General features: G+C 32.8%; 2 protein-coding genes and 1 pseudogene across 8 annotated transcripts; 2 read left to right on the forward strand and 1 right to left on the reverse strand.

The window, feature by feature from the left end:
* The first annotated feature begins 741 nt into the window (after positions 1-741).
* On the forward strand, positions 742-6,887 carry LOC140059373 (uncharacterized). Of its 2 annotated transcripts, XM_072105266.1 has the most exons (3): positions 742-3,431; positions 3,987-5,723; positions 5,958-6,887. In XM_072105266.1, exons 1-3 carry the CDS (start codon positions 1,202-1,204, stop codon positions 6,461-6,463), a joined length of 4,473 nt encoding a protein of 1,490 aa, XP_071961367.1. In that variant the 5' UTR covers positions 742-1,201; the 3' UTR covers positions 6,464-6,887. The 2 variants fall into 2 exon arrangements, with proteins under 2 accessions (XP_071961367.1, XP_071961361.1); XM_072105260.1 differs by having other exon boundaries at positions 744-3,431; positions 3,987-6,886.
* An 893-nt stretch (positions 6,888-7,780) lies between these two features.
* On the forward strand, positions 7,781-8,690 carry LOC140042362 (uncharacterized; annotated as a pseudogene).
* Positions 8,691-9,144: 454 nt separating this feature from the next.
* On the reverse strand, positions 9,145-25,945 carry LOC140059388 (polypeptide N-acetylgalactosaminyltransferase 1-like). 6 transcript variants are annotated; one of them, XM_072105280.1, is made up of 13 exons: positions 25,797-25,945; positions 24,707-24,968; positions 24,235-24,406; positions 22,917-23,083; positions 22,002-22,209; positions 20,982-21,155; positions 20,647-20,817; positions 18,298-18,415; positions 17,656-17,973; positions 17,226-17,324; positions 16,958-17,089; positions 12,258-12,287; positions 9,145-11,199 (listed from the first exon to the last, which is right to left on the reverse strand). In XM_072105280.1, exons 2-13 carry the CDS (start codon positions 24,915-24,917, stop codon positions 11,065-11,067), a joined length of 1,935 nt encoding a protein of 644 aa, XP_071961381.1. In that variant the 5' UTR covers positions 24,918-24,968; positions 25,797-25,945; the 3' UTR covers positions 9,145-11,064. The 6 variants fall into 6 exon arrangements, with proteins under 6 accessions (XP_071961381.1, XP_071961404.1, XP_071961399.1 ...); XM_072105303.1 differs by lacking the exon at positions 20,982-21,155; XM_072105298.1 differs by lacking the exon at positions 20,647-20,817.
* Between the last annotated feature and the right edge of the window lie 1,028 nt (positions 25,946-26,973).

Below are 26,973 nucleotides of genomic sequence, written 5' to 3' on the forward strand. Positions count from 1 at the left end.
ATACGACATTTAGCGCGACCAAAGTAACAACGCAATCGATATCAAACGCAACCGATAATTATGATTAAAACCGTGGGCGACTTTGCGATGGGGCGACTTTGCGTTGGGGCGACTTTGCGATGGGGCGAATTTGCGATGGGGCGACTTTGTAATAGGGCGACTGTGCCGGGGCGACTTTGCGATGGGGAGACTTGTATTGGCCGACTTTGTATGGGGCGACTTTGCGATGGGGCGACTTGACTGGATCCCCTCTAGAAGGCCTAGTCTAGTTGGTAATGACCAAAGAGGGCGCGAGCCAAATAAAGTTTAAAATAATTTACTTGCTGTACTAGCGTGTGTAGTCTAGCCTATATCAAATAAGCCTACTACTGTGTACTAGGTAGGCCTAGCTAGGCTACATGAGTATTTATGTCAATCACTTTATAATTATTTACTACCAATCATAATTCATGAATCATATGCGATTTTGATTGATGGGCAGCATTGATGGGGTTTGCTATGTTTCATTGGTAGGTGAACCCTCCCCGCTGTGAGCACCATCATGACAGTTTATCTTTATCTCCAGAGTAGACTATAGATTATTATGAATAAACTTCTTTAGTAATCTCACTCAGATAAGCAGTTTTATTCAATTTTAATTAATTCAGGTCTAGTTGTTTAAATAAGTTTTGGATTTCTGATAATGTTGGTTTGATCACGCAGTACAGTATAGTAACTTATTTTACTCATTTTTTCTTTCAATTTCAGATCAAACTTAAACATTAGAACTAGACAGGAATCAATATTTATTGAGAGTGCATGTTTTTAAAATATATAGGCAAATGAAGATAAAAGACAAGAAAGATATGCTAGTGTATCATATTCTGTACCAATCATATTGAAACAAAGTGAAGATGAAAAATACAGAGATTTGTTGATAACCAAATGAAGGTTAAATTAATCATCAACAAATGGAAAAAATCAAGTATAATGACAATTACTAAAGAAAGTAAGGAACAGTCGATTGATTGTAAACAATGTCCAAATAAAACAGAATGTTCAAAACTGCATACAGGAGAGAAACCTGAATTTAAACAGTGTGGAGAAAAGTTTAAAGAACAAGGTTTAGATGAAAATGTAAGGGAAACATACTGAAGAGAAGCCTTATGTATTTGAACATTGTGAAGAAAAGTTTAGGGAGAAACCAGGTTTAGCTGAACATATGAGGACACATACTGAAGAGATGCCTTATGTATGTGAACATTGTGAAGAAAAGTTTAAAGAAAAACAGGATTTAGCTGAACATATGAGGGCACACACTGCAGAGATGCCTTATGTATGTGAACATTGTCAGGACAAGTTTAAAGAAAAACAGGATTTAGCTGAACATATGAGGACACATACTGAAGAGATGCCTTATGTATGTGAACATTGTGAAGACACATTTAAAGAAAAACAGGATTTAGCTGAACATATGAGGACACACACTGCAGAGATGCCTTATGTATGTGAACATTGTGGAAAGAAGTTTAAACAAAAAAACCGTTGGACTAAACATATCAGAATACACACTGGTGAGAGGCCTCATGTATGTGAACATTGTGGAAAAGATTTTAGATTAAAATCTGTCTTGAATCAACATATTATTAACTTACACACTGGAGAGAAGCCGCATGTATGTGAATATTGTGGAATGAGATTTAGATTGAAATCAATTTTGAGTCGACATATGGGCAAACATGCTGAATGGAGGCCTCATGTATGTGAATATTGTGGAAAGAAGTTTAAACATAAAAACCGTTGGACTAAACATATCAGAATACACACTGGTGAGAGACCTCATGTATGTGAACATTGTGGAAAAGATTTTAGATTAAAATCTGTGTTGAATCAACATATTAGCATACACACTGGAGAGATGCCTTATATATGTGAACATTGTGGAAAGAAGTTTAAACATAAAAACCGTTGGACTAAACATATCAGAATACACACTGGTGAGAGGCCTCATGTATGTGAACATTGTGGAAAAGATTTTAGATTAAAATCTGTGTTGAATCAACATATAAGTATACACACTGGAGAGAAGCCGCATGTATGTGAACATTGTGGAATGGGATTTAGATTAAAATCAATCTTGAGTCGACATATGGAAAAACATGCTGAAGGGAGGCCTCATGTATGTGAATATTGCGGAAAGAAGTTTAAATCAAAATCAACCTTGATTGTACACATTAGCATACATACTGGAGAGAGGCCTTATGTATGTGAATATTGTGGCAAGCACTTTAAACACAAACACCGTTGGACTAAACATATCACAATACACACTGGTGAGAGGCCTCATATATGTGAACATTGTGGAAAAGGTTGTAGATTAAAATCGGGGTTGAAACGACATATGCAAATACACACTGGTGAGAGGCCTTATGTATGTGAACATTGCGGAAAAAAGTTTAGTACAGGTCAGAATTTAAAAAGACATATTTTGATACACACGGGAGAAACACCTTTTCAGTGTAAATTTTGTGATAAGAAATTTAATCGAATGGTTTTGATGAAGACTCATGAAATGGGACATACTGGAGAACGTCCTTTTCAATGTGAAGTTTGTGGAAACGGATTTAAAGAAGCAAGTAAATTAAAAAGACATTTAAAGTTGCATACAGATGAAAAGCTAAACAAATGTAAATATTGCGAAAAGGAATTTAAAGAATATCATAGTTTGAAGAATCATTTGGAGGAAATACACAATGGACAAGCTCTATTTGAATGCTCAGTTTGTGGAAAGAAATGTCATTCCAACACATCATTAAAATTGCATTCAAAAACCCATACTAGAGAGTCATTAACTATTGAATGTGAACATTGTGGTAAGGCTTCTTCTGAGAAAAGTACTAACATGCTGTCACACTCCATTACAGATTGTGATGAGTCACCAATTAATTGCCAACATTGTGGAAAGCAATTCACCGAGAAAAGTAAGAAATTTACAGAGTTACTCTTTTTTTGTGAACATTGTGGGAGAAATTTCAAACAAAAAACTGGTCTAAAAGCACATTTAAGAATCCATACTGGAGAGTTGCCATTTGATTGTAAATATTGTGGGAAGAAATTTAGGCAATCCTATGCTATGTATGTACATTTGAGGATTCACACTGGAGAAAAGCTATATGTTTGTGAAACATGTGGAAAAAGTTTTTACACCAAAGGCAATTTGAAAAGACATTGCAGGATACATACAGGAGAACAACCCTACGAATGCAAACAATGTGGAAAGAAATTTAGTCAACGTACTGCATTAAAAGTTCATTTGAGGGTTCACACAGGAGAGACACCCTATGCATGTGAACATTGTGGAAGGAAGTTTAAAGACTATAAATGTTTTAAAAAGCATTTAGCATTACACAATACAAATATGGCTAGTCATTCAAGTTCTACCTTTTCAATAAGTATGTCTAATTCTGCTCATTGCATTAATGATTTTCATTCTTACATTGTGTGGTTTTTAAGCACTATTTTCATGTTGGGCATGATTCTGCTGATTATAAAAATCATTTAAATATTATAAGTAATATAAATATAAACAAGACCAATAACAAAATATTTAAAAAATCCCTGTACTAATACTACAATGATTTTTTTTGGAAAATAGGCCAAATATTAATTTATAACCAATTTCTGTATTACCGTATGTCATATTTCTAAATTTTTTAGTTGGCTTTCAAGATTCAATAGGGAGCCTTGCGATTTGCGACAAAAAACAACCTAACTATAGGTTATGTCGATTCATTGTGCATGTTGGGAATTTGGGACATGCTTCCTTGGTCAACACCTCAACCCGGTACTACTGTATTGGTGGTTCTAGATCCAGAAAACAACTAATTCCTCCTCGGTCGTTTTTTTTTTACAAATCCACATTCAACTTACACAATTTAATACAGATATCTAGTACGACACAATAAATGCTTCATTGCCTAAAGATATATTCATATTTTTTTTTCCAGTTAATGACAAGAAGATTTCTAATGAAGATGAACTATATACAGTTGGTAATGATATGAAAAATTGTTTGCCAAAGGTAAAAGAAACAGACGAATCTCAGGAAGTTGAAATTTGTCTGGATTCAGAGCAAATACAAATTATAATTTATGAAAACTTTCAATTATTTGAAACAGCGATGAGTGAAAAAGAACAGAATACAAACAGCCTAAACAAAGATACCTGTATTTTGAATAGTCCAATAGAAGGCAGAGAAATCATTGGCGAAAGTGAGCCTAGAAGTAATGATGACAACACTTGCATGGATGACACTAGTAAAACAACTGAACAGTACAATACAAATTCAACAGCAACAAAATTCTTGAAAGAAGAAGAATGTGAATATGATAAAAATCCTGCTAATGATAGACAATTGAAAATGCAAACAAAAATTTCACACGAATTCGAAGTACAAAATGAATATCAAATCCAGGTGTGTGAACAAGAGGAATTGAGTCTTGAATCCCACATGAGAGTACAGATAGAGGAATTACCTGAAAATATTAGGAACCATACTGACGAGATGCCTTATGTTTGTGAACATTGTGAGGACAATTTTAAAGAAAAACAGGATTTAGCTGAACATATGAGGACACATACTGAAGAGATGCCTTATGTATGTGAACATTGTGAGGACACATTTAGAGAGAAACAGGATTTAGCTGAACATATGTGGACACATACTGAAGAGATGCCTTATGTATGTGAAGAAAAGTTTAAAGAAAAACAGGATTTAGCTGAACATATGAGGGCACATACTGAAGAGATGGCTTATGTATGTGAACATTGTGAAGACAAGTTTAGAGAAAAACAGGATTTAGCTGAACATATGAGGACACACACTGCAGAGATGCCTTATGTATGTGAACATTGTGAAGACAAGTTTAGAAAAAAACAGGATTTAGCTGAACATATGAGGACACATACTGAAGAGATGCCTTATGTATGTGAACATTGTGAAGACAAGTTTAGAGAAAAACAGGATTTAGCTAAACATATGAGGACACACACTGCAGAGATGCCTTATGTATGTGAACATTGTGAAGACAAGTTTAAAGAAAAACAAGGTTTAGCTGAACATATGAGGACACATACTGACGAGATGCCTTATGTATGTGAACATTGTGAGGACAAGTTTAAAGAAAAACAGGATTTAGCTGAACATATGAGGACACATACTGACGAGATGCCTTATGTATGTGAACATTGTGAGGAAAAATTTAGAGAAAAACAGGATTTAGCTGAACATATGAGGTCACATACTGCAGAGATGCCTTATGTATGTGAACATTGTGGAAAGAAGTTTAAACAAAAAAACCGTTGGACTAAACATATTACAATACACACTGGAGAAAAGCCTCATATATGTGAACATTGTGGAAAGGATTTTAGATTAAAATCGTTCTTGAATAAACATATGAAAATACACACTGGAGAGAGGCCTTATGTATGTGAACATTGTGGACAGAGGTTTATTACAAGTCATAATTTAAAAAGACATATTTTGATACACACAGGAGAAACACCTTATCAGTGTAAATTTTGTGATAAGAAATTTAATCAATTGGTTGTGATGAAGACTCATGAAATGGGACATACTGGAGAACGTCCTTTTCAATGTGAAGTTTGTGGAAACGGATTTAAAGAAGCAAGTAAATTAAAAAGACATTTAAAGTTGCGTACAGATGAAAAGCCAAACAAATGTAAATATTGTGAAAAGGAATTTAAAGAATATCATAGTTTGAAGAATCATTTGGAGGAAATACACACTGGACAAGCTCTATTTGAATGCTCAGTTTGTGGAAAGAAATGTCATTCCAACACATCATTAAAATTGCATTTAAAAACCCATACTAGAGAGTCATTAACTATTGAATGTGAACATTGTGGTAAGGCTTCTTCTGAGAAAAGTAACATGCTGTCACACTCCATTACAGATTGTGATGAGTCACCAATTAATTGCCAACATTGTGGAAAGCAATTCACAGAGAAAAGTAAGAAATTTACAGAGTCACTCTTTTTTTGTGAACATTGTGGGAGAAAATTCAAACAAAAAAGTGGTCTAAAAGCACATTTAAGAATCCATACTGGAGAGTTGCCATTTGATTGTAAATATTGTGGGAAGAAATTTAGGCAATCCAGCAGTATGCATGAACATTTGAGGATTCACACTGGAGAAAAGCCATATGTTTGTGAAACATGTGGAAAACAATTTTACAAAAAAGGCAATTTGCAAAGACATTGCAGGATACATACAGGAGAACAACCCTACGAATGCAAACAATGTGGAAAGAAATTTAGTCAACGTACTGCATTAAAAGTTCATTTGAGGATTCACACAGGAGAGACACCCTATGCATGTGAACATTGTGGGAAAAAATTCAAGGATTTTAGTAGTTGTAAAAAACATGTGTTATTGCATGTTAAAAAGCTCCAGATATAATAAGATGCTTACTAAATACAATTTCAGTTGATAAATGGCATTGCCATTTTGAAAAGTTTAGTTATGTATATTGTTGTTACTACACTGTTTATCTTTAAACTAAAAGTTATTTGTTTTGAAAAGTTTATTTATGTACATTGTGAATGTTGTTGCTACAATGTTTATCTTTAAATTATTTGTTGTTTTTGGATGGTAAAAATTGCCAGAGCACATTGTATTGTTGTTCTGTAATAAAAGATCTTTGAAAAAAATATTGTATTTGTATTTTAATTTCTCCTTTACTGAGGGGGAAAAAGTGGTTGGAAAAGTTTTTAGAAAGTTTTAACCAATCATTTTTTCTAGATAAACCGCGCGTTTATCCCTCCTCCACACGCGTTTTCAACCCAAAATACAACACAACCACGAGGAGTACGTACTCTGGTCGGTTCGCGCCCTCTACCAAGGCTTTGTTTACCGTTCCTTCTGCAGTATTATATAGGCCTAGGCTCTCTCTCTGGAGGAGGTACGTGGCCGTTGATTTGTCGGTTTGAAATTGGATAAATAATTATTATAAATATATTATAGGCCTAATAATTATTCTAAACTTGATTTTTTTTTAATATTGAGAGAGATTATTTAGAAGGTTAGGTTTAGTTTGGGAAGTAGATCAGCTATCTTGCAATTCTTTGTAATAGAAAATAATTAAGGTAATGAATTATTCATGATTCCTGCCTTAATTGCATAGGAAAAAAATAATGCAAACAAACAAACAAACAAGTGTTATATTATTTTTACATTAGGTATGTTTTTGTTATTGAATGCTGATTATTCACATCGATTAAAAAATAATGGATCGATCACACCACCACATGATGATTATTGTATTGACTACAGACAATGGACTAAATGACATGTATACTAAAATACAAACATCTTGAAAATGAACAGAAATCTTTTCATGAAATGTATCCAAAAAATTGAACTTATGGTGTAACATTAAATGAAATAAAAACACTAATGGCTATGGAAGAAGATTCTGAAATCAATGTTGAAATAGGTAAAGTTTATATTTATATGCATATTTTATTATTTGTTATGGTTACATTATATATGTCCTATTTAAATATCAATAAGCATTTTACATATTGTTTTATTTCATAAATACTGTACTGCAGTTGTTCTTTTTCAGGTTACTATAAAGAATATATTCGGATTGATGAAGAAGGCTCAGATGAAGAACTTGCAGAAGAAAGTAATGAAGATAATTTGGTAACTAATAAAACTGGATTTATTTATGCTCAAAATAAAGATGGTGAAAAATGTATTGATGATTGCAAAATGCAAAAATCTGTAAAATTGATAGAAGACAATAGTGAAGATGAAATGATGTATAAATGTGAACATTGTGCACAGAATGTAGATTTAAATACATTAAGAGTTCATTTGGGAATTGAAAGAGAAAAAATGCAATTTGAATATGAATTTTGTGGAAAGGTATTTGATCATGAAAGTAATTTAAGAATTCATCTTAGAAGGCATACTGGAAAGATACCATATGAATGTAAATACTGTAGAAAAATTTGTAATAAACTTACTGATTTGGAAAAACATATACGGATGCATACAGGGGAAACACAATATGAATGTGAATACTGTGGAAGGACGTTTAATAGGTTTAGTCATCTGGAAAGGCATATAAGAATACATACTGGTGAAACTCCATTCAAATGTGACTATTGTGAAAAGAAGTTCCAACGCAAGAGCTATTTGAAAACTCATATGATGATACATACAGGTGATTCACCACATGTCTGTCAACATTGTGGAAAGAAATTTATCCAGAAGTGCAATTTAAGAACACACTTAAGAGTACACACTGGGGAAACACCATTCTAATGTGAACTATGTGGCAGAAAATTTAAAAATAATAGTTATTTGAAAACACATATGATGATACACACAGGAGAGACGCCATTTGAATGTCAGCAGTGTGGAAAGAAATTTAGCAAAAACAGCAATTTGAAAAGACACTTGTTAATACATACAGGGGAGACGCCTTATAAATGTGGAGATTGTGGGAGAAAATTTAATCAAAGGCAATTTAAATGCCCATTTGATTTTACATACAAGAGAAACGCCTTTTAATTGTGATATTTGTGGCAAGAAATTTGGACAAATACCATATTTAAAAGCTCATTTAAAAATACATAATAAAAATTCTACAGCAGCATTAGTGACATGTACATAAAGAACCAAATGTTGTAAATTATTATAAATGCATCTTTTACTTGAGGACATATGTAATGTTGGCACATTGTGGTCTTTTGTTCCTTCGTTCATTGTCCCATGACCTAGTAGTACTTTCATTATACAACACTCATAAACTCGCAAATGTTTGGTAGGAAAAAACTTGTTGTACGCAGTGGTGAGGGTATCATTCATTATATTCACTTTATCATATACATCTTTTATACTATAGACCTGCGACCAGTCAAATTTGGTAATCCAGTTTCCGAAATTTCTCATCGACGAATCAGTACAAGGCTTAAAAATCTTTGTAACCATTTTACCATTACACTTAATTGAGTCCAGCGGTTTCCAAATAATGACATCACTTTTTCCAAGTGGGGCTTGAATTGTAGGAGTCATGGTAGAGTTGACTGTGTTAGAATTTAAAACAAATAAATGAAATACACACAATATAAAATTAATTGATAAGTTTATGGGAAAATAAATGTGCAAATACACTACAATTCATAAAATGTAGATGTACAACAGTATAATAATAATCAATCGCATTTAGAAATTATACATTGATATTGCTTTTTCGTTAATAAACAAACATGGTTTAGGCGGAAATGTATAGTACCCACCACACATCAATTATAATATAGCAAATAGAAAAAAATGCTAAATATTTGAAGATTTAAATCCCATCACCACTAATGTTAGTCCAAATTCATGTTTACCAGCATGCAATTTATTTAAGTATTATTGCTCTAATATAAATGTATGCGACGCCCAGATTTATAGATTGGATTTTACGACACTATAAAAAGATTAAAAATGATGAAACTAAATATCACCAAATTCATAAAAGTATGGACGGAAAAGAACCCCACTTAAGAACATTTAATAGGATTCATTGATATGTGTATACAAAAAAAAATCATTTCCTGGGCCTTCCTACTGTACAAATATGTTTGACTTCTGTTGATTAAATGCACATTGTAATATACAGAAATAAATTGTGGTACAAAGTACAAAATATAGATAGAAATCATTGTATATTTTTATATTTCATAGTTTTCAAGAGTACTGTAAAACTGTAAATAAAGTCTTTAAATGAAGTCTTCAAATTAGTATATAAATACTAAATATTAAATCAGTGAAATGTTATTAATTAAAGTCCCCCTCACTAATAAACAGTACCTTATTGTTGCAGCAATTTGGTCTATTTTAAAAGGATTGACATTATTTAAATTGAGAATATTTTCTCCCTACAGTACACCCAGGCTGCAGCAAGAACGGTGATATAACCACCAATTATTAATTAAATTACAGTATGCTGGCTCTTTGTTGTACACGATAGAAGCGTCTCTTTCCCTTTATCCACTTACTCTACTAATTAATCAGTAATTATACTTTACTACATTTTCCTTCTTTAATTTAATCTACAATTATAATATTCCTATGTTCCCATCCAAAATAGTGTTAACAAAAACGAAAATTAAGTCCAATGTTGGATATACATATCCTCGTGATTTCTGTATAATGCAATAAATCATAGAAATTACTACAGTATAACAACAAATAATAATACTTATTATTGGAATGGATAGAATATTTCTATTAGTTGAAAGATGGACTGCAACTGGTCTATTTATCGATGTGGAGCAGTTCATCTCTCAGCTAATGTAATCCATTCCACAAATACAAACATTATTTGTTTTATAACACACCTGTGACTGTCAAAGGCTAGGCACTAGACCTATACAAATTATGGTGTGTGGAGTAGAGCACACTTAAGGTCGGTTTTCAAATGCAACATCATGTTCACAAAATTCTAAATTAACCCTGAACATTCAAAGTTCCACTAATCATGGGGTTGGATCCAAATAATGCATGGCACATGACAAGCGACCAATTAAATGGCAAGGATACACATTGGTGTGTTATACTATTTTTAACGTACAGCTTGTTAGACTGGAGAACTTGTGTTATTTATTGCACTATTAACAGTTGATCTACATCGCAAAAAACAATGCAATATATATCCTATGTTATAATTAAATTTATATTCCTGATTATAGGATCTAAAACAAAACTAATTTAACATGTTCTGCTTACATGCTCCATTATTCATTTGCTTATAGATTATATTCAAATCAAAATGTTAATTTACTTCAATAAATTATTTGAATTAAACTTTATGTAGATTAACAAGTTAACATACAATACTTGATTTGTTTCAGAGAAGACAGTAAGAAATTTGCATGTTACACAGGTGTTTTCAATACACAAATTATCTTCAAAACTGTCAAAAGTGAGCAAATTGCCATCAATGGCAATGTTTCTTTTTGGTAGTATAAAACATGTAAGTTGTTTTTAAATTATGTTGTTCAGTCAAGTAGCTGCATATTGATCATTTCCCATTGTTGCGTCTTGTGACCATTGCATGGTTTCACACTTGGTTCATCGTGAGCCTTTTCTGATGTATCCAAGCATAGTCCACTGCTATGTTTCAATTCTTTGGTCTGAAAACAAGAATAACTCAATGAAAGGAAATAACCATGTCTGATGAAGACCATGTACAGACATGCAAAGGTACAGTATAAAATAAGATAGCATAAGAAATAATAAACAACAACTATCTCATCTCCACGCTACTGTATATATCGGTGTATAGTATATAAATAATTCACATTTATTCAACAGGTAGTTCATTCATTAATTTATATTACTTATTAGCCAAGCCGTTCAGGCATTTGATAGAGCTACTTGCTTTAGAGCTACTCCGACTTTTAACTAGTAAACTCTCCCAATACTGGACTCTCTCTCAAAACCAGTCCAGAAGGTCCCAAATTTTTCTTAATCATTAAAAACACATTCTGAATATCAGACTTTACAGAGAGGTGTCAGTTATTGGGAGAGTTGACTGTACAATTACTGAAAATATACCATCATGGTTTTTTTCATCTGCTCTGATGGTACAGTACAATCAATAGTAAATTTCATATATTGAACATTTTCCTTATTAATTCACCCATTCATTCTGTTAATAAATTGTTCCTATTCATTGGGTGTATTATTAGGTGCAGGTTGTGTAGACATAGGTATAGGTTTATAGGAGACTCAACAAAAAATATTAATGTATACTGCAATATATTCACCCATGTCTTGCGCAATATTTGTTTAATTTGTACCTTAGTTGATTATAGTAAGTCTACATTAACTTAACTAATACTACAAACTAAATGATACCTGTTGGTAGCAAGTATTTTCACCAACTTTGTTTACATTCAGTCATTAGTAATTAGTTCTAAACTCATTCCTCTATGGTGTAACTTATTAAATAATATTTCTTGTATATTCAGGTTGCTTTGTAAAATAAATTGCTGTCATCTACATACAGTGCAAGTTTGGGAGTTGCTGGAAGGTGGCAAGCAGTGAGGGGAAAGAATAATTAAATTAATAATTTCAGCCAAAGAATGCAAGAGAAGTGTAGCTTTTGCATGCAGAGTGAATTTAAAAAAAAAAGCAACATAAATGAAGATGCAGTGGAGCAAAAGAGTGCACCTAACATCGCTCTCACCTCTTGAAAATAAGTCCACTTTTGCCTTTCCTACATTGAAAAATAATTTGTATATTATTTTTGTGCTTATTTCACAAAAAGGATAAAATACCCTTATTCACTATGCAGACACGCAAAAACTTAAGTCGCGGAAACATAAACATAACAAATAAAAGTCCATGCCCAATAAAGTAGGATCAAGGAAAGAGAGTCCAAATCTAATCTATCAAACTATCTGTTTTCCTTATCTCCTTTCATACCTGTTAAGGCCAATTTACACAGATGAGCTGCAACGGTAATAAAAATATGGAATCTACATGGTTTTTCGCTTATTGAATTGAATTGAATTGAAATTTATATTTATACTGGGTAACCTCTTCAGTCAAAGACTGGTCTCCCAGAGGGCCCAGTTGGTGATCAGTGGCTGTGATGTACTAATACACCGGGGTAACCCCCTACTCGAAAGATGTACTAGGTTCTTTAAAGTGCACACGAGCTAGATGTGTACACTGGACCTACGGTTTATAGTCCTTATCCGAGAAGACTCGTTCTACCACCAGAACCATGGAGTGAGTGAGCATCGAACCCCTGCCGATGTTATGGCTACGTAATTACGGTTCCACTGTCTTAACCGCTCGGCCACTCACTCACTTATTGTTACCGCTCGTTTGTGTAAATTGGCTTTTAAACTGTGTCTACACTATCAAACTAGTTTGACGAAACAAGTGCCCAAATATAGTAGTGGTATGCCATATATGGGCACATCACATGTCACATAAAGCATAGAGATATTATAGTGAACATAATATCTCTATGCATAAAGTTTGATTTGCTCACTCTATGAAGATATTATTTTTATCAATTGTATTAGCTAGTACAGTATGTCAAAAATGTGCCATGAAAAAAGTTAGCGACATTTAACCTTTACATGTACCTGCCACAGCAATACATGTGTTGAATTAAGTTAAAAAACAAATAATTTTAGATTGAAATAGCCAATCTGTTTGCTATTCATGGAAATTAATAGCAACACAAAGTACAGTATAGATTTCCTGCTGTAAAAATGAATAGTTAACAATGTGTGTAATGATACTTAATATTAAATGAGATTTTCAATTATAAATTCAGACTAATTAAAGCTATATGCGTTAAGTGCATGGAAGCATAAAGCATTAATGGTGAATGGAAACATTGCACATATTAACTAGAGCATTAGGCATTCAATCAAAAGTAAGCATGATAGAAAATTAATGTTTCATGTATTTCATATCTTGTTTCATGCTTTTATAATTGACTAAAACTGTATACAGTAGTAACATAACCTAATTCCACAGTCCACAAAACAGAATAGCAAGGCTGTCTAGCTTGATAACACATTGAATAACAAAGTTATATAGATAGAGTTCTCCACAATACATTGAATATCTAGCAGAATAGCAAGGCTGTCTAGCTTGATAACACATTGAATAACAACGTTATATAGATAGGGTTCTCCACAATACATTGAATATCTAGCAGAATAGCAAGGATGTATAGATAGGGTTCTCCACACATTGAATATCTAGCAGAATAGCAAGGCTATATAGATAGGGTTCTCCAAAATACATTGACTATCTAGCAGAATAGCAAGGCTATATAGATAGGGTTCTCCACAATACATTGACTATCTAGCAGAATAGCAAGGCTATCGATAGAGTTCTCCACAATACATTGACTATCTAGCAGAATAGCAAGGCTGTATAGATAGGGTTCTCCACAATACATTGACTATCTAGCAGAATAACAAAGCTATATAGATAGGGTTCTCCACAATACATTGACTATCTAGCAGAATAGCAAGGCTATATAGATAGGGTTCTGCACAATACATTGACTATCTAGCAGAATAACAAGGCTATATAGATAGGGTTCTGCACAATACATTTTATCTAGCAGAATAGCAAGGCTATATAGATAGGGTTCTCCACAATACATTGACTATCTAGCAGAATAGCAAGGCTATATAGATAGGGTTCTCCACAATACATTGACTATCTAGCAGAATAGCAAGGCTGTATAGATAGGGTTCTCCACAATACATTGAATATCTAGCAGAATAGCAAGGCTAAATAGATAAGGTTCTCCACAATACATTGACTATCTAGCAGAATAGCAAGGCTATATAGATAGGGTTCTCCACAATACATTGAATATCTATAATATATAATATATAATACCAGATTTATATAGCGCCCTTTTCATGAGTAATCATGCTCAAAGGCGCTTTACAAGCATTATTACCCCAGTATTTTTTGGGATCAAACACGTATGGAAACATACTCCCATAATGCAGCCGGTAACCAGCGCAGTTGTGTCTAGATCTAACTGGGTACCCCATTTATACACCTGGGTGGAGAAAGGCAACGTAAGTAAAGTATCTTGCCTACGGATACAAGCAATGCGGCGAGAGTTGGATTCGAACCTAGGTCTGACGATCGGTAGTCCAACGTCCAACACACTGCGCCACACGCCCTCACCATCTAGCAGAGTAGCAAGGCTGTATAGATAAGGTTCTCCACAATACATTGACTATCTAGCAGAATAGCAAGGCTATATAGATAAGGTTCTCCACAATACATTGACTATCTAGCAGAATAGCAAGGCTATATAGATAGGGTTCTCCACAATACATTGACTATCTAGCAGAATAACAAGGCTATATAGATAGGGTTCTCCACAATACATTGACTATCTAGCACAATAGCAAGGCTATATAGATAGGGTTCTCCACAATACATTGAATATCTAGCAGAATAGCAAGGCTATATAGATAGGGTTCTCCACAATACATTGAATATCTAGCAGAATAGCAAGGCTATATAGATAGGGTTCTCCACAATACATTGACTATCTAGCAGAATAGCAAGGCTAAATAGATAAGGTTCTCCACAATACATTGACTATCTAGCAGAATAGCAAGGCTATATAGATAGGGTTCTCCACAATACATTGAATATCTAGCAGAATAGCAAGGCTATATAGATAGGGTTCTCCACAATACATTGAATATCTAGCAGAAAATCAAGGCTGTATAGATAGGGTTCTCCACAATACATTGACTATCTAGCAGAATAGCAAGGCTAAATAGATAAGGTTCTCCACAATACATTGACTATCTAGCAGAATAGCAAGGCTATATAGATAGGGTTCTCCACAATACATTGAATATCTAGCAGAATAGCAAGGCTATATAGATAGGGTTCTCCACAATACATTGAATATCTAGCAGAAAATCAAGGCTGTATAGATAGGGTTCTCCACAATACATTGACTATCTAGCAGAATAGCAAGGCTAAATAGATAAGGTTCTCCACAATACATTGACTATCTAGCAGAATAGCAAGGCTATATAGATAGGGTTCTCCACAATACATTGAATATCTAGCAGAATAGCAAGGCTGTATAGATAGGGTTCTCCACAATACATTGAATATCTAGCAGAATAGCAAGGCTGTATCGATAGGGTTCTCCACAATACATTGACTATCTAGCAGAATAGCAAGGCTAAATAGATAAGGTTCTCCACAATACATTGAATATCTAGCAGAATAGCAAGGCTATATAGATAGGGTTCTCCACAATACATTGAATATCTTAGCAGAATAGCAAGGCTGTATAGATAGGGTTCTCCACAATACATTGAATATCTAGCAGAATAGCAAGGCTGTATAGATAGGGTTCTCCACAATACATTAACTATCTAGCAGAATAACAAGGCTATATAGATAGGGTTCTCCACAATACATTGACTATCTAGCAGAATAGCAAGGCTATATAGATAGGGTTCTCCACAATACATTGAATATCTAGCAGAATAGCAAGGCTGTATAGATAGGGTTCCCCACAATACATTGAATATCTAGCAGAATAGCAAGGCTATATAATAGAAACTGTAAAAGATAGCTAGGAATAATCACATTGACTTTCGAGAAAGCAATATAGCAAGGCTGTAAAGGTAACCAGGTATTTCAATATTAAAGCGACTATCTAGCAGAAGGAAAAATAGCAAAGCTAGAAAGGTAACCAGGTATTTCAATAGTACAGTAAATTGACTATCCAGAATGAAATTACAGTGACTATCTAGCAGAATGCAATTTAGCAATGTTGGGTAGCAAAGAATCTGAAAATTACATTTTAAGCAGAATGTGTAGATTAGTACAGTGACTTATGCAGTAATTTAGCATAGCTGTAAGTTAGTAAGTCGCCTAGAAGTACATATAGCCGAAAGTAATTTAGCCAAGCGAAAGGTAGCCATGTCTCCTAGAAGTACATTGACTATCTAGCAAAAGGTAGCCATATCTCCTAGAAGTACATTGACTATCTAGCAAAAGGTAGCCATGTCTCCTAGAAGTACATTGACTATCTAGCAAAAGGTAGCCATGTCTCCTAGAAGTACATTGACTATCTAGCAAAAGGTAGCCATGTCTCCTAGAAGTACATTGACTATCTAGCAGAAGGTAGCCATGTCTCCTAGAAGTACATTGACTATCTAGCAGAAGGTAGCCATGTCTCCTAGAAGTACATTGACTATCTAGCAAAAGGTAGCCATGTCTCCTAGAAGTACATTGACTATCTAGCAGAAGATATATTAAAGTAGTAGGCGAGTAATATTAGCAGTACAGTGACCAACAATCACCCTACATATTATTATGTAGATTGTAAAAATAATTCTGTCTGTATACCTGTTTATCATAGGACCATTTCTGATTACCACCTTGTTGATGGCATGACAACATCATTACTGGTCCTGTGTGTGCCACATCTAGACAGGAATCATCATGTTTTAATTCAAAGTTCTTTGTAAAAGCCCAGATCTGAAAAAAGATAGTATCAAGTAAGAACAGAAATCATTTTTTCCTCCTCTTTTGTATACCATACATAATGTGTGTTTGAAAGAAGATCAATAAATAAATGAATTAAGTATCGATACAAATTAAAATGAAATGATACCTGGTTACCCCCTTGACCATGGCAAGCATAGAGGCCAACTTTATGACCTGTGTCTCTCATCATAGTATCTAAGCATTGGTTTGTCTCTACGTTTCGAATCTTTAAAAAAAAAAGCTTAATAACAGTTTGCTCAAGACATTTAAACTCAACATATGGTATTATATATATATATGATATATACTGTATATTGTTAATATTTAAAAAAACTAAATTTTAACTTAATTATTTATTATAGTCTATCAATTTTAACTTTTAATGAAATGGATATGTAATTTGACGTTTTAACAAAAATATCTTTATGCATTGTTTTCTGTAGAGTGCCTATTCAAGTCAGCTGTACTGGTAAGTGCATCTGTTAGACCTAGAGTATACCCTTGCAAAAAAAGAAATAAAATATAAAAATAAAAATAAATAAACAAATGCTATTTACCTCACCCATACTGAAGAAATTAACAGGCCACGATGACTCTGGGTAAACATTCTCTAAATACCATTTAAAGGATTTACAATTCAGACTTTTCCTAAGGTTATGACGTTCTGTAAGATCTCCTGGATCGGTTTTGGCAACTGATGGCGCTATTCTATAATAAAAATTCTTGTATTCATCAAGCCATACTTCCGCTAATCTTCGATTATTTTTATTTACATAATTTGTGCCTGGAGGAAAGTGATATGGTGACTTCTTCCTAAAAACATGGCCTACGTGAGAGCATGGAACAAATTCCAATGTGCCTCCACACATCCATATCTAGGAAAATTACAAGAAAAAGAACAACTATGCATTAATTTCATGAATTAAACTGTCAAAACTGCCTAAATTAGTATTTTTTTCTCTCAGTAATAAAATGCAGTTTGTTTATACATTGGTTCAAATAACATAAAAACTAATACTGATATTCTTTATTGTCCATAGTAATACAAAATGGAAATAAATATAAATTTCAATCAATCAATGAAATATAAAAAAGAAAAAAAAAGATGTACAAATTAAAATAATAACAACTAAATACACAAATATACAGATGTAAGTATAGACTATTAGAATATTGATATTAACTATCATTAATCTTACTTTAAATGAAAGTTCAAGATTCTCTCCTCCCCATATATCAAAACCTGGATCATACCGCCCAAGCTCTTCAAAATAATCCTTAGAAATGGCAAAAAGACCACCAGCCATTGTAGGAGACCTATAAAAATACAACATTTTTAAGAAATTAACATTTATGATCAAAATATATAATAACAGTTAAAAATTGCCTTTACAAGAAATTCTGGTTACATTGATTAAAATTAAATTGATTCAGCTGTACAGTAGATATAGCTATTATATTATTATTATTATATCAATAATTTATAAAGCGTCAATTCAAAATACAGTAGTAGAATCCCTCCCCACCTATTCAAGGGACACTTATATTAAGGGGACATTTTATGGTTGAACGAAGAGTATATGTTTTTACCACTATGACCAACCCTTATTCAGGGGGACACTTTTCAGTGTCCTGAAGATGCCCCCTTAATAGAGGTTCTACTGTACAAGAAAGTGGACAAAAGGTAAATTAAACCAAAACACATGGTTTTATGGAAATTTAGGTTTTCATCATGCTTTTACGAAAAGGAATAAAAACATCAGGAAAGCAAACGTAATAAAATATATTCCGGTATACCAAACTGAAACTAAATACATTGATTCTATGATTAATGATGTTTGCCTTATACAAATAATTATTTAATGAATTATGAAAAATAGATAAAGAATAAATGTATGCTTTTTCCCAGTAAATCACTTTCCTATTTGCAACAAAGATCATTAATTTGTAATTATCATTAAAGAAGCAACAAAAATAGTATTAAAAAGAAAATTAAAATGCATCCTTAAAGCAGATCATTGAATCTATATAAAATATCATTAATATTCAAAATAACTATTAACTCTATTCCTATAGGACTAGTAGCTTGACAGATTATCCAATAATATGACACTATATGTAATTTGCCTCTGCATACACTCTAGAATAATTTGACACTTTTGAATTACAATTTTATAGAAGAAAAAAAATTGTAAAAGGTTTTTTTAAAAATTCATAAGTGTCTGAATATTTTGATGTATTTTTACACTGAATTTCTTCCACATTTAATTTCCAACATTAAATGGAAAAATAACATTCGGTGGCTTTACAGACAAAATAATATATCAAATTAAAATAGCAAATTCATGCAGATACATAAACATACACCAACACACATGGCAAACAACATGCTTTAGTTCAATGCACTTGGTTGCCAAATCATTAATAAAAAGAAGTTACATTTTTATACAACATAAGCCAGTAGCCAGTAGCTTTATTTGGTGGGGTTCGTTTTGCCACAAGTTATGCCAATTATAAGGCCTATACCATCACTTCCGCTGTTATTTAGTTTGAAAAAGGTATGTGAGGACAAAGGCTGATTTAATTGAACCCTCAACCCCAACTGGCTATGGGCTTTAGAGGAAATTCCTTGAAGGTATGTTACTGAACAAATTATAAAATCTATATTAGTACAATTAATATAGAATAGTTTGTATCAAGAAGAGTAAAAGACATTGTTAAAATAAAAAACTTAAAAAACAAATCTATAAAACACATGATATTATTAAGTTTTTGATAATTAGACCTCCCGACACTCCAAGTCGTGCGGAAATTTATTCTCTTAAAATGGGAATTTTTACAAAATAGTATGAATAAACAACCAATTTTGTGTGTTTTAGTTGATAAAAATCAACCATCGGAACAAAACAAAAATTGTATATAAAAATAGACATATAAATGTCTATTTTCATAAATTCCAATTAAATTTTCATTAATTTTCTGTAGTATCAGATTTTACAGTATATTACATCATCTAATTACATTTTTCCTTGTAAGTAGGGAGGTCTGGATACATGGATATGGTTACACAATAAATACTTGATGTTAATAACACAATTATTAAGGCAAGAAGAGAACATTTAATAATGTACAGTAGAATGAGGAATGATTATTAAATGTGCATTACCATGCCTGTAATTTTAACATATTATGTTACTAAATACAAGCTTGGTCATAATGTTACTGCAGTTGACTGCATGCAAGAGATTCCTCCTATCGCTTCAATTTATAAGACATTCAGTCTATTGGTCTGAGTCTCTATCTTGTGGTTATTTGTTATTTTTTAGACATGCCAAAACTTCCAAGAATGATGCACAAATCAAGTTATTTATTCCCGATTCAGGACTATTGTCAATGAATTTGTATATTAATAAAAACAAATTAGACAGAATTAAGGTTCTCCAACCAGCTTGAAGAAAACAAAATGTTGTGCAATATTAGTTTGTTTGTGCTCATTTCATTCTGTCAACATGCCATAGAATGCAGGCCCAGGTAAACAGCTGGCCTACCTAACAGGCTGGGTCGGGTCACCTTTTCGTCGTAATGCTTCTCGTTTAGGGACACCGTACCACTTGAAAAATAAGGACCAACCGAACCCGCCCATCTGCGGGTCATTCCCGTGTTGATAACCGAAAGTCTCATCACTGATTACATCAATAACAGGACAAACTGCAATTGTTCTGAATGAAGAAAAGAAATTATGTTTTACAAGAAAATCAACGAGACGTAACCCTTGGGATGATGATGACGGCCGTTCTTGATATCCTATGAGAAAAACAAATTTGTAGTTAGTGGAAGGTAACAAATACAGTAGTCACCTCGTGTGATAATACTGCTGCCTTACCTTACGGGTTCGGTGGGATCACCATGACGTCTTGTTTGTTCTCTTCTCGGAATTGCATGCCAGTTGAAGAACAAAGACCAGCTGAAACCACCAACCTGAGGGTCACCCGTGTGACCACCATATCCAAATGTCTCATCACTTATTACATCTATTACAGGACATACAGATGTCCTCCTACAGGTTAGAAATATTTTACACTATAATTATGCTTTTTAACAATTACAGTGGAGTCCTTTTAAAGTAGTGTTTTAGATCATTGTTTACTTTTTAAAACAATGGCTTTAGCTTAAGGTTTTTGTAAATTGCTAAAACTGAAAATCGTCAGAGATAATTTGTCTAAGACATTCCTTTTGCACGGTACGAGTATAAACTGTAAAGGTTTGTTGATGTTAACATAGTATTAGTTTCAAGCTTAAATTACAAATATTAGGGTTAGCTGTTCTGGAATTTTGCAACAGTGGATATGCTATGCTGTCACTGATCCCTATACAGATTTCTAAAAACAACTTGGAAGAAAATTAAGCATTAGTAGAATATAAACAGTCTGGGAAGCTATTTTGAAATTCAATTAGTACTGTTGAGCCTAAATGGAATTTTTAGATGGCATTGGACATGCTTTCTATTACAAATCTACCCAAAAAATGTCAAATAAAGAAAAGGCCCAGACTAAGGACTTAAACATGGTTCCAGGCATACGATACCATATAAAATGGTTTCAGATGTAATAAATTACCATATAATGGTTTTAAATACCATATATAATTGATTCAATGGTTTAAAAATGTGGTGATAAAGGTTAAACTTTCTAATTACTGAAAACAAGTACAGGCAATGTTCGTAAGATAATTTTGACTTTCACCACTTGGTGCTATTATTAATATACTGGTAATAATTGATACAGTATATGATAAATAAAAAGGACTTTAAATCTAGTGATACAGTAGGATAACATAATTTGTTTATTGAATTATTAAACTCAATTTTTCATTTAATTACAGTATGTAATAATGATCACATTACCTATCAGCGTGTATCCTTGCCAACAGTGGTTCTAACCAGCCTTCTGTAACTTCGCAATGGGAATCGAGAAACGTAAGTACATTTCCTTTTGCAACGTCTGCTCCTCGCATACGCGCTCGTATCAATCCGGCACGTTTTGGCATTCGTTGTATATTAACGGACACCGGTAACTTAGCAACATAGTTTTCTAATTTCTTGCCAAGGTGATCTGAAAAATAAAGCCAAGTGTTGTTAAGTGTCCGATGCAAATATTTTGTTTGCCTAAAACGTCAATTAAGCAATGTGCCGCTTGCCTCGATTAGAATCAGTAAATTGTGATTTCCTATTAACAAGGTGTACCAAATCTATAACCCCTCGAAGAAACAATGACAAACTAATCAATTTTTCAGAAATATTCATCATTAAGAAACAATATTCATTTAAATTTCACTGATGCACAACTGAACAAATAAATAAATTACTGAATTCTTATCCTAGTGTGTGCCATATGGTCGAAACTCACCAGTTTAAACAATTTTTTAAATGCTAATTACTGTACAGTCACTGTACACAGCTGTTTTAAGGAAAACAACTTCTTTTCAAAATACTATCACCATATGAAAGCTTTCAAACAGCAGGGGGCATTGAAATTTTATTTTAGGATACAAAATAGAATAAATGTTGTATATCTATTAATAAAACTCCATAATCTCCAATTTTAGTAAGCTAGGAAAAAGTCAACAGAACATTAAATACAAAATGTAATTTTAGTAATATCTTACCATTTGTATCTATTTCATATGCTTCATTATTAATAATTTAAATACTATTTTTTTTAAACTTATACCATGGTATTGTACAAAGAATGAAATCTTTATGCAGTAATATATATATTTGCATCATGCATCATAATTAATTAAAATAAAGATTACATACCTTGATCACTAGCATCATCAACTAGAATAATTTCTCTTAAAAGGTCTCTAGGTGAGCGATTAATGATACTGTGAACATTGCGCAACAACGTGCTCCATGCTTCATTATGATAGACCAATATCACACTTGTGTCTGGTAAATTCTTAGAGTAGACTTTGTCCCGACATCTGAAATTAATTTGATTACATTTTTATGACATAATTTAAATTATCTAAAAATTCTTTTAAAAAGTTCTAATCAGTTCTAATCTATTACTAGTATACAAATAATGAATGTTTATGAGTGCAATGGTACAAATAATGGCACGAAGTGAATGATGAAAGGTTATATCAACGAGGCAAAGCCGAGTTGATATAACCTTTCATCATTCACCAAGTGCCATTATTTGTACCATTACACGAATACAAAACATTCATTATTTGTTTTATATAACATCTAGACGTTGAATAGTGCGTACTATTGCACGCCATGTGACCCACATTCGTCCAATCAAATGACAGGAATTTATATAGGTGTTATATAATATTGTTTATTTAATGAATGGATGGTGGATATTTAAATAGAGGTTGTACCATTTAATATCTGTTCTGAATGTGTATTGTGCTGTCACATAATCTCAAGTCTCTCCACGTGGCAACCATTCTCAATCATTGATAATAGCATTGTTTTATCTTTTTGCACATGTTGCCACTGATTGAGTTAACATTAACAATGGATTGGTTGACAATTGTTTTCTCTCCACGTGGCAAACCTATTTCACAAACTAATCAATAATTTCTAAAGAATTTAATGCACACCAGGACAGAATGATTAATTCTGCTTGACTTAATACGAGTATCTGTAGTATATTATTGGAAACTATATATTAAAAGGTTATATAGTAATAGTAACAATATTCATACAAGTAAATTTTAGTACAGCACTTGTTTTTATTTGGGTTATTAACGATGACTTCTGAACAGATGTGTAATATGATATCATACTGTAGATTATCTTTTAAGCATACTAAAATATAGATATAATTATATATACTAAAGAAATGTAACTAAATGGCAATCTGTATAATAATTATAATGACTGACAAATCAAATACTGCAAAATAATTTACAGTATTCTTTACATTATTACATTTTTTTTTTTGACATTTTTTACAGCAAAACTGAATACCTGATTTGTTTTTTTACCATAAAGTACAGTATACATACCATGGAGGAAAAAAAAAATGTTTTACCTCCATGATACATACTGTACATATTTTAACATTTAAATCACTCATCCATGTGAGGTCAGATTCAAACAATGATTTGAGTACACTTACTGTCTTGGACGGACATCAGGTAACGTTCTATTTAGTGCAACTCTGTCGCTTGCCATTAAATTAAATTCATTTATCTTAAAAAGTCTGTCTGACTCTGCTTTATTTTCTTGTTCTATGATTACTGGCTTTCCCATTTCGCCAGGTGCATCTAAGTTGATTTGGCGTGGAACATCTAAAGAGAAGGCAATTATTATTTTGCTTCTTAAAATTAAGAAACAGTACCTGGAATAATACTACTTCATAAGATAAGTTTACTGTACTTAATTATTAACAATAATAATTTGTTAAGCCAATACTTTTTACGAAGCCCTTTGAATTTTGTTTGTCTCAATTGTTTTTTAGGTCTAGGTTACTTTAGGCTAGAGGCTTTTTAAATCATTCATACCATCAAAATGGTCTCCCATATTTTTCTAGTTGTCTCCTCTATCATAATTCTTAACAATAAGAATGTATTCAATCTTTAGATTCTTACCTATTTGTTTTTTATCTTCTGGTTTTCTATATACCCATTCATTTGCATTCTCAACAATACGTTTCACTAGATTGGGATCGTTTTCACTTGCTTTTTTGCATGTAGGTCCTATACAAGGAGCAGAGTAGTACAGTACAGCCACTACATCAATAAAAACCCAGATCATAGAGGTTGCAATGATCAACTTACACTGTCTCCTTTTCGAAATCATATTTATTTTTTTTAAGGTCTCAACTAACCAACAAATACTGGACACCAAAGCCTGTAAAAAATCATTCAAAGGTCAAATTTTAGTATGCAAATTAACATTATGATCATATATAAACAAAATGAGGCAAACCACCAATAAATGACTGTGAGATATCATGTCCAACTTCATGCAGACATGCACTAAATAAATAGGATTAATGTGACAAAAATTGTTTTGTTTATTTTAATTTTATGATAAATCATATAACATTTTTTCTTTTCACCATTAATCTTATTCTCAGTATATTTTTTTTGTCTTTTTTTTGTGAGGTTCACTTACCTTTATTTAATTTCAAAACATGATTATTTTGATAAATAAACATTCTTATTATGCTTTACTTGTTGTGTATTTGTTTATTTAAAATATATAAATTTAATAATAAATTAAATATATTAACTTGTTTCCTCTTACATCTAATCTTAAAAATCTCTGTAAGAGATCATTCATACACATATTCTAATTGACATTCTCTCAGTCCCATCACTTCAGTACTGCTGCATTTGATATTTAATTAATTAAATATTATAAGTGTAGGCCTATGTTACGATGAGTCTACTGGACTCGTCTAGCCTGTAGTAAGCAGCTAAAGCTAGGCTACCTAGCTTTCCACTAGGCCTAGGCTAGATAGAGGCCTCTATTGGCTAGGAGGCCTTTTAGGCCTAGTCTACCAAGCAACCTGCTATCATAGCTAGGCCCTACACTAGATAGAGGGCCTGCTGGATGGATGATCCGAGGGCCTAATTAGCAGCTAGGCCTAGGCTAGGCTAGCCTTAGTCCGAAGCGAAGGTATTATTATTTTAGTCTATACTATTCCAATACAATTTCTTCCATTATACTTACCTAACATTCACATTTATGAGGTACGATTACTTGTATATAGTGTTATTTACAACATGAGTAGTGTTCCCGTTGTCCGTTTCAATAAATTTACTAACTTCCGCAGGAGGTGGTGGTGGACATGTTATTTTTTATCTTGCAATTTACACGTCACGTACACGACTCAGACACACGGCGGCCGGACGTCGTAATCGAGAGAGCAGAGCAGTAACGCACCACATCCACAGAGGGCAGCAGAAGAAATCGAGCGAGCAAACGGAGTGAACTCGCTTTCACGTTTCATTCTTTTCTACACAATGCTAGGACGTTTTACTTTTATTTTTGGTTTGCGTCAAAAAGTGAAAATGATTGTAGACCTGTATTAGTCCCTGGTGTTCAGCGCATATTTTTGACCAGTTTGTCGCACGTGTTACAACTACACGATGACATGTAAATTGGAATATCAACTACTGGCCAATCACATACTGAGTTTATGATATAGGCACGTGGTTGGCGGACACGACGAGTTTACTCTAGAATTTTAGGAGAGAAAAATGCGGCCGGGCAGCGGTGATGACATGCTGCTGACGATGGGTAAAAAACAACTTCTCAAAAGTGTCCGGACAATAGGTAATGGCTATTATATTTATAAATCAACATGCTAGTAGTTAATACTCTACTACTCTATATAGGCCTATAGATGATTATTAGTTATTGTATTAATTGTCGTATTCGATTGGGAACTTTCGTTGTCAACGTAAAGATTCGTTGAGTACTTTTTGTATTCGAATATATAGATATAGATAGATGTATATAGATTAAAGATGTATTGTCACCCAAAAACATGAAAAATGAAGATTTAGAAAATCGTACTATGAATAGGCAATTTTGTAGCCTTAAAGTTCCAACCCACAGCCAATTTGACTATTTTTTGCTTTAAATTACATTTTTTTGGTCAAAGTGAATAAATATTATGTAATATTATGCAACATTAAAATGGCTTATGCAACAAAAACATTTATATATCTTTAAGCTGTCAGTCTAAATAATATATATATAATATATAACTTTTCTGGCTGTTTACTTTATCGTTTTGATTTAGCTTTTCGCTTTTTTTTTGTATCTCCAATGAGATCCAGCCACTGATACCCACAGCATTGTCATTTTTTTCAGTAATTTGCCTTTGGATTTATATATATAC

The sequence above is a fragment of the Antedon mediterranea genome, chromosome 1 (genome assembly GCF_964355755.1).
Source record: "Antedon mediterranea chromosome 1, ecAntMedi1.1, whole genome shotgun sequence".
Lineage (NCBI taxonomy): Eukaryota > Metazoa > Echinodermata > Crinoidea > Comatulida > Antedonidae > Antedon > Antedon mediterranea.

Coding starts and splice junctions, on each gene's coding strand:
- LOC140059373 (XM_072105260.1), top strand. CDS start 1,202: ATGAGGACACATACTGAAGAGATGCCTTATGTATGTGAACATTGTGAA. Junction 3,432..3,986: donor AAGTTCTACCTTTTCAATAA/GTATGTCTAATT, acceptor TTTTTTTTCCAG/TTAATGACAAGAAGATTTCT.
- LOC140059388 (XM_072105280.1), bottom strand. CDS start 24,917: ATGATTTCGAAAAGGAGACAGTGTAAGTTGATCATTGCAACCTCTATG. Junction 20,818..20,981: donor GATCCCACCGAACCCGTAAG/GTAAGGCAGCAG, acceptor TTCTTCATTCAG/AACAATTGCAGTTTGTCCTG. Junction 18,416..20,646: donor GACCCGACCCAGCCTGTTAG/GTAGGCCAGCTG, acceptor GTATTTTTATAG/GTCTCCTACAATGGCTGGTG.